At 24.9% G+C, this 8,336-nt stretch overlaps 1 protein-coding gene across 2 annotated transcripts in view; it reads right to left on the reverse strand.

Annotated features, from left to right (window-relative positions):
* LOC724336 (tRNA dimethylallyltransferase) overlaps positions 1-2,979 on the reverse strand; it is a 117,492-nt gene extending 114,513 nt beyond the window's left edge. For both annotated transcript variants that reach the window (XR_003305591.1, XM_026443657.1), the window contains exon 1: positions 2,785-2,979. Coding sequence is in view for 1 of the 2 variants with exons in the window: in XM_026443657.1 (XP_026299442.1) it covers positions 2,785-2,964 (180 nt within the window). In the remaining variant the exon portion in view is untranslated. The remainder of the gene's footprint in view (positions 1-2,784) is intronic.
* Between the last annotated feature and the right edge of the window lie 5,357 nt (positions 2,980-8,336).

Here is an 8,336-nt window from a genome sequence, read left to right on the forward strand (position 1 = left end):
GAACCGGAAATCCCACGATTCTTCAAGGTAATGAACACTCAAACAGGACAAAGTTTAATTCGATCCACTTATTTTATAGCAGCTATCATGCGAGCTTTACTACTTTGCATTTAAACAGTTTGCTTAGCAGGCTAAACGCGACAAGATAATAAAACACACTCGGATATATTAATAAAGCACGAGATAAACCCGGTCCGTCCATTAATGCGGAAGATATATGTAAAATAACGCGTCAATTGGAGAAACATTTTACATAATTTAATTTATCTTCCTTGATAAATTCTTTCTGTACAAAAGGGTTTAAGCAATTTCATGAAACTCATATATATGTTAAATATAAGAGATTGTTTAACAAAACCGATTTCTTTTATTGCAATATTTTTAAAGAGACATTCAATTACTAATTAACCAGTTTCGAAGAATGATGTAACTTATAAAATTATAAATTTTTCTATATTGAAATATTTAATTCTTTCGATATAAGGATTATCTATTCATTGAATCTTATCTTTTTTTTTAATTATAATTTTATGATATAATAATTTATTAATAATGTTAAAAAAAGAAAACTAATTGTAATAAAACTAATAAAATGAAAATGAATGTCTCTTTTATAGTTGCGCAATTATTCTTTCAGACAAACGATGTAAAGGAAGAGAGAATGAAAAATACAATGCAGAATGAAGTTTTATTATTCAAATCTTTTCATTATCCGGCAAAAACTTATAAATTACATGTAAATTTTATCTAATTACCAACTGAATGTAATTAAACAATCGACAGATTATTCTACTTGTGAAAATAACTGAAGAGTGAAAAATAAATTTTTTTATGTAAGGCCTTTTTTTAAATATATATTTAAAATAAAAGAAAATGTTATTCTATATCTTCGAATATTATTTCTCTGCAAAATAATTTCCTATTCTACCATCAATAATTATAGAACACCCTATATAATATTAATATTAAAATTTTTTAAATCATGAAAATTACAAATAAAATATATCAAAGGCTAATTAAATGTCGCATCTTATTTTTCTTAAATAAATCTTTGAAAGGTGGAAAGGTTAAAAAATTTAAATATTTAATTTTTTTAACGCGTATTTAATTTTCTATTTGAAAATTATGCAATAATCTCAGATTAATATAAGCTAGTATAAAGCTTCTAAATGATAGAAAGATAAAATGGAAATATTATTTTTATAAATTAGTTTCTTCATAGCAAAAATATCATTTCTTTAAACGAGAATGGTCTTTAAACGAGATATTCTTGCAAAACATTTTCTTAGAATTGATAAGAATTTTATTATTCAAACCATGCATGTATATTCATATATATATATAGATTTATTTAATAATCTAACATCTAATTAAGAAACAGTACTCATTCATAAATCTATTGATAATATATGTGAAAATTATTTGTTATTCTAATATACTAAATTGAAAACTTATTATCTATTTAATAAAGAATTGGAAGAATGGAATTTGAATATTTACTTAGTAAATAGTAATTTTATTTTTAAATAAAGAAAATCTATAATGATTAAAAAAATATTTTTCTATAAAACCTCAAAAAAATTTAATAATATTTATAAATATGAATCTTAAGAAATTAAATATAGAAAATATTTTTCTAACTAAACATCAATGAAATCAATGATATATTTCATATAAAAAAAGAGATGTAACGTGTGTTGAAAGATGAGAGTGAAAAAGCAATGGAAAGATAATTTACAAATGCCTCATTTTCGACGAAATTTTGGACCATCCTTATGTCACAAACGGTGTAATTAAATGTTCATTGTGGTATTTGTACATGTGAAAGAGTAAGACAATTAGTACGATTAACTCTGAGCCCTCTCCAAATGTTACCACGTTCAAATCTACGACTATCATCAAAACTAGCCTTTGTAACACAGATGAATTCAGACTACACAAAAGATAATAGGAAACGAATAGCAGACGGAGCGAGATGGATTAGTTCTGCAATTACACTCTTATTTAACACTGTAATCTATTCTCTCGTCAAGATTCAATAATTTTTATTCGTCATTGAAAACGATTATAAATAGAAATATATCAATGAGTTTTAAATAAAAAATCTTTCAAATAATACAATACCGTTATGAAATAAAATAATTCGATTTATTATGCATGAAAAATATTTCTATTGTATTTCTTTCGAATTTATTTTTCTTTTTAAATTATTAATTCAATATTATTTACGTATATTGGTACGTTTTCAAAAATTTAACACGAATAAATTATTTGTTCCTAGAAAAATATGAAATATGCTCCGTATGAAAACATGGCGTACATTTTCACACACACACACACATATATATATATATATACATGTATAAAATTATGCGTAATTATGATAAATTGTAATAACATGTGCATAAAAATATTCGTATAATAACACTGTATCAATAAATGATATAAATTTCTATCGCATAAAGTATAACAAAAAATTTCCATTCGTATAATATTAAAATACATACAGAAATATATACTAAACAGATTCAAAGCTGAAATGAAATACATATTGCGTAGAATGTAAGCCGTTCGATCGCATCGACAAGTGAAATATTTTTAACGACCAATATACGTTATTTTATATAAGAAATAAATTAATATGTTTGAAATATTAATTCGAAACGAAATTAGAATATATTAGTTGAAAGAATCTCTCGAAATAAACAACGTTTGAATACGCACCTAACCTACAAGGAGCACGACGAACAGTATAAGATAATAAGTAATTATTTTCTCACTTACCTGCATACTATCGGCTGAAATAATTTCTCCGAAGAATTTACAAGCTAATTCGATGGCCAAACGTGATTTTCCACATCCTGTAGATCCCAAAATTGCTAAAACTGGCACACACGACATATCGACCTTTTCACAATCACTTATGGTTACTTGACACTGCGCATGCGTGGCTTTACTGCGCATATGTCTCGCGTTCCGTTGATTCAGTCGTGTAAATTAAAGGCGGTCAATTTTAAACAAGTTTTTATTGCATTTCAAAATTGTTTTGTCAATCTAGACATAAATATTAAATTTATTATATTACCTTAATTCTTTATTATTAAAAATAAAACGTTTTGTAATGTAATATAATTTTTTGTAAAAAATTATTATTGAAATTTTACATATTTTCAATTATAATTTATTAAAAATTCGTTTAAAATAAAAATACTCAATTATGAAAAATAAATCTGAATTTTTATATGAAAATATTATAATTTTTTGATCATATAAGACTCAATTTAGATGTAAAAATCTTTTTGTTTTACTTTTCTTAATCAATATAATATTGTATCAAATATAAAATCAAATATTATGTATATATAAAATTATATTTTATTCTATTGCGTATCATAACATAATAACATATAAATAAATTTATGCATTCATCTCAGTCTCTATTATAACCAAGAAATCTATAAAGCATCATTATGCGTCTTTCAATAAACAATCATGCTCTTAAAAATTAGAAGCACTTTAAAGTTACATTAATTGAAGCATGAATAGCAGTAATTGAGCTTCAGTAACATTATGAATGATTTCATTAACAAATTATATTCGACTTGAGCCTTCTTGCTTCACACAATTTCATTCAATAATAAAATAATCTTATAAATTCACTGAAATTATACTTTTTATAATATTTAATAGATAATTTGATTGTAAATTTGTCAAGATTCAAAATAATGATACAATTTCAAAAAAATAACTAATCAACTTTCCATTCATTCATCAAAATAAAAAGCTTGTTATAAATTGATAAAAAGTAATTTAAAAATTAATTTGTTTATTTATTTATATATTTTTTAAATATATTTTAATTTAAATTAATTTAAATTAATTAATAATTAATTTAAATTTTATTATATTTATTTTTAATCTATTAGATATTAGATTCTATTCTTCTATTCTCTTTCTTCTATTTTCCTCTTCTATCATATAATAAATTCAACATAAAAGAAATATCATACTATTATTAAAAGAAAAATAAGATATTAATTTAGAAGACTAAGAAATCGATACGCAATAGTATTGTATAATATTAATGACATTTTTATAAGTATTATCATCTATTCACTTGGCAACAGCAACATGATATCTTATGTATCACAATTAATTCTTATATATATTTCAATTACACTAATTAAACATATATCAAAACAAAAATCATTCTTGTTTCTAATCCAAAAAAAAATGATAGTATTTAGATTACTTGTCCTTATATCATAAATCATACTTTTAAAATTAAAAAAATTTAAGATGTAATTCAATTTAAACAGCTGAATGATAATAACCTGATTAAATCTACATATCAACAACTACTATTTTGCTGATTGAGTTATTATATTTATCATATCCCTAAATAATTATATATATCATTAAATTATTTATTCAAAACGGTTAATCAAATATAGTTTTATATTTCAGAAAAAAAAAAGAAGAAAAAGTAATTTCTTGCCCTATTTTAAAAATGTTGATAAGATAACAAAATATTGTAAAAAAAAAGTAACTTGATCATGAAAGATCATAGATAATTATTATCTATTAGATAATTTGATCATTATGATATGGATCTGATATATCTAAGTTCTTTCCGCTTCAAGATAAATATATAAATTTATTTTATGTTTAAATGTATACTATTGAATTCACTAATAATTATCATAAATTTTCCAATAACTGTATTCTTGCTGATAATATGGAAAACGATTGGATTGATATATTTTCGAAAAGAAATTTCAAATGTATTTAAAACATAGATATTCTTATCTTTATCTTTATTATTTATTACTTAAATATTTCAAATATTTTTTTTTATAATTTTTCTACACAAAGTTTTTCTCTATTAAAAAATAAAAAACTTTTTTTAAAAAAATTAAAGAATAATTAATAAAATTTGAGAAAACTTATGATTTATCCTATTTTTATTTTTTAATAATTTAGAAAAAAAGCAAGTAAATTTTTTTTATATTTTTTTATAAATTATTAAAAAATAATTTTTTTCTTTCTTTCTTTTCTTTCTTCTAATTTTTTCTTTCTTTTATAAAAATAAATCAATACATATGTCATGTAAATTAATAAAAGATCATTTTATTAATCAACTTCAATTTGTTTCAATTTTGATAAATTAAAATTTAAATAAATTTTAATATATATATATCAATATTTAATTGAAAATCTAGAACACATGTACTAACATTAAAACACATGTGCTCATAAATACGTACAAAGAATTAATATAATATGCAAAAAATAATTAAATAACTAAATAAGAAATGGAAATTTTCATGCTCAGAAATGAAATATTCAAAATTTCTTTACACTTTATATTTTAATCTAAATAAATGTTTGATAAAGCAATTTTGAAATGATTTAATATCCTTTAATCTATCACAGGCATAAAATTTAAATTTTTTTCTAAATTATCCAATTCTGTTCTTTCAAAGAATACTGAACATTTATATTTTGAGAAAGCGATGCTTTCAAAATAATTTTTACATCAAAATATTCTTTCTAATTTATATAAAAATATATATTTTAACCGCAAATTTTGAAGAATTCATTGTTTGAAATCCTTCAAATCTATTACAATAAATTTTAGATACATATATCCAATTTTGCTTTATAAATTTTAAAGTTATAAAATTATAATGAAACAAAATCCATAAAAGAAAAATTTAACATGCATTGATAAAAAATAGAATTCATGCTAATTGAAAGTGTTGTAAAAATATTGAAAATTATAAAATTGCATAATTTAAAATTCCGCAAATTCAAATATTCTAAAAATTCCGAGATTTCCAAAATTTCGAGACGACAAAATTCTATAAAATTCCGATTCTCGAAAAATCTCAAAATTTTAAAAATTCCAAAAACATCAAAATTTCGACAGATTTAATTATATAATTCATAATACGATCGTTCATAAAGTCGTAAATATAATTTTAAAAATGAATTCATTATATTCTAATTTACCAAACTCTTAATTATCTTAACTCTTAATTATCTAAAGATCATCAGATACAAATTTTCCTCGTGCTTATTACACGGATTTCATTATTTGCAATTAAAATAAGCCTTAACTCTAATATATCAAATATAACAACCTAACAAACACAAGCACAATTATGCAAAATATGCGTGAAATGAAAAAATAATCGATTCACATCCCTGGGAATGAGAAGAATCCAAAAATTTCAAAGACAACGTGGGGATAAAGTACAAAGTAACTCTCGATCATGGAAACTCGTCGAGGAATTTGATCTATACAATCAATTTTATACTCGATAAAAATTTCTCAACGATTTTTTGTCTTTCTCAATTACACGTGGTATTTCTGGGATCCGTTATATATCATTCGCTTTATTAGCCGCGCGGATGCGCGCACGTTTGCCTCTGCTTTCCATAATTCTCACATTTAGCCGCCTAATCGCGGTTGGCCCGGTCGAAATACTCTATTGACGCAACTGTACGGGAACTTTCCACAGGAAGCGCGAACGTCGTGAAGATAGAGAGAAAAAATGGTAATTGAAAGCAACCGAAAAGATGACGTAAAGGGAAATAAGACAGGAAGAAGGAAGACTTGGAAGAAAGAAGAAGAGAGATGGTTCAAATAACGATAAGAAGAAAATCGGGCGGAAAATGATGTAAGGAAATGATGAATGTAAACGTGGAATGTATTAGAGGAAAAAAAGGAAACATATTCGAACTTGAAATTTTAAAATTATAGGAGTTTAAAAAATTAAAAAAATTCAAGATTCCAATATTACATCTTTCAAATATTAAAGAGAAATTAAATCAAAACAAGAGGGTAGAATAGTATAGAAATGAATGAAACGAAAATCTAGGTATATAAAGTACTTATATAAAGGAAATGTCAGAAAATAAGAAAAAGAGAATAGTCGGATATAAGGGAAGAAACAAAAGGGTAAGGCAAAATAAAGAGAAAAAGATAAAAAGCGTATCTGATCGGTGGAATGGATAGTTTTCGTTCGTATAACGCCACTACCACTGGGTGGCTTTCTCGTTAAATTTCTGCTTTGGCTTACCTTCTCGCCGGCTCGCAGTTTCGGATGCATCCCAGCCACCCATTATCTTCCTCTTTATGACGTCGAATTAATTCAACGAGCGAAATAAAGGCTCGTAAAACCGGTGCCGGTCATCGATCGTACCGTTAATCGCCATAACGTGATATACGGTACGAGTGAAATGAAGCGGATGACTGGAATTCGATTATATTCTCCTCATTTCTTTTTTGCTTTTTCATTCTTATTTTTTCCCCCCTTTTTTCGAAGGGTTCTGCTCCTCTTTTCAGCCCTCCAGCTATCCCTTGTTGTTGCCACGATTACCTCGATCTTACGAAACGAAACGATTCCTTCGAGATACCCTTTTATCTGCACGATAACGATTACTTTTGAACATTCTTTTAATGCTTCCGACAAAGAACGAGAAATCAGTGGTTATAAAAGATACTGATTAATAACGCTAGTGTTTTTTCGCCGTAAATTAATATTTGATACAATGTCTTTGGCATTTTACAGCTCTAAAAAAATTTATTTTGTAAATCAAACTTGGAATGGAAAATTTGAATATTATTATTATAAATTGTAAAAGAAATGGAATTTCTTACCAAAATCACGAATATTCGAAGACCATAATCAGATTATTAGATACAACTCCGAATTAATTAAATATCTAAAATAAATTTAAATAGATTAAAATATGTAATCAATTGGATGTGTTTTATAAAACGATCTCCAATCTACTTACAGTAATCTCAAGTGACTTTCAATATCGAACCTTCAGTCATCCCAATTAACGAGCAAATGTGGGAATTTGGACGTGAAGTCTGGGTGCAAGAAAAAAAATACTTTTTTCGGATAAATGATAATAGCTTTATTCGTATAATAAGATAATTCGAAATATAAACGTTAAGGAACTGTCTCACCACCTTTTTTCCTGAAAAAAGAAACATCGAAAACTTGCGTTTTCTAATCTGATCGCAGTTGACAATTAACGTAACAAAAAAAAAAAAAATTCCTATGCGCATCACTCTGAATTTATATTGCTGTCCTATAAACTTGATTTTATCGTCTAACTATCGAGCACGATTCTTAATTTTTTTTTCTTTTCTTTTTTTTCAACTTAACCAAAAACGATCGTCGACCACCAACACGTTCAAACACGGTTTCAAACACCGTATCTAAAAAGGAACAACTTTATTCATGTATACGATCTCTATCTCATATCTCTCCACAATCTATAATCCACGATCCTTCTCGTCGACGAAAAGGAAA

Source organism: Apis mellifera, linkage group LG11 (assembly GCF_003254395.2).
Source record: "Apis mellifera strain DH4 linkage group LG11, Amel_HAv3.1, whole genome shotgun sequence".
In the NCBI taxonomy this organism is placed as follows: Eukaryota; Metazoa; Arthropoda; class Insecta; order Hymenoptera; family Apidae; genus Apis; species Apis mellifera.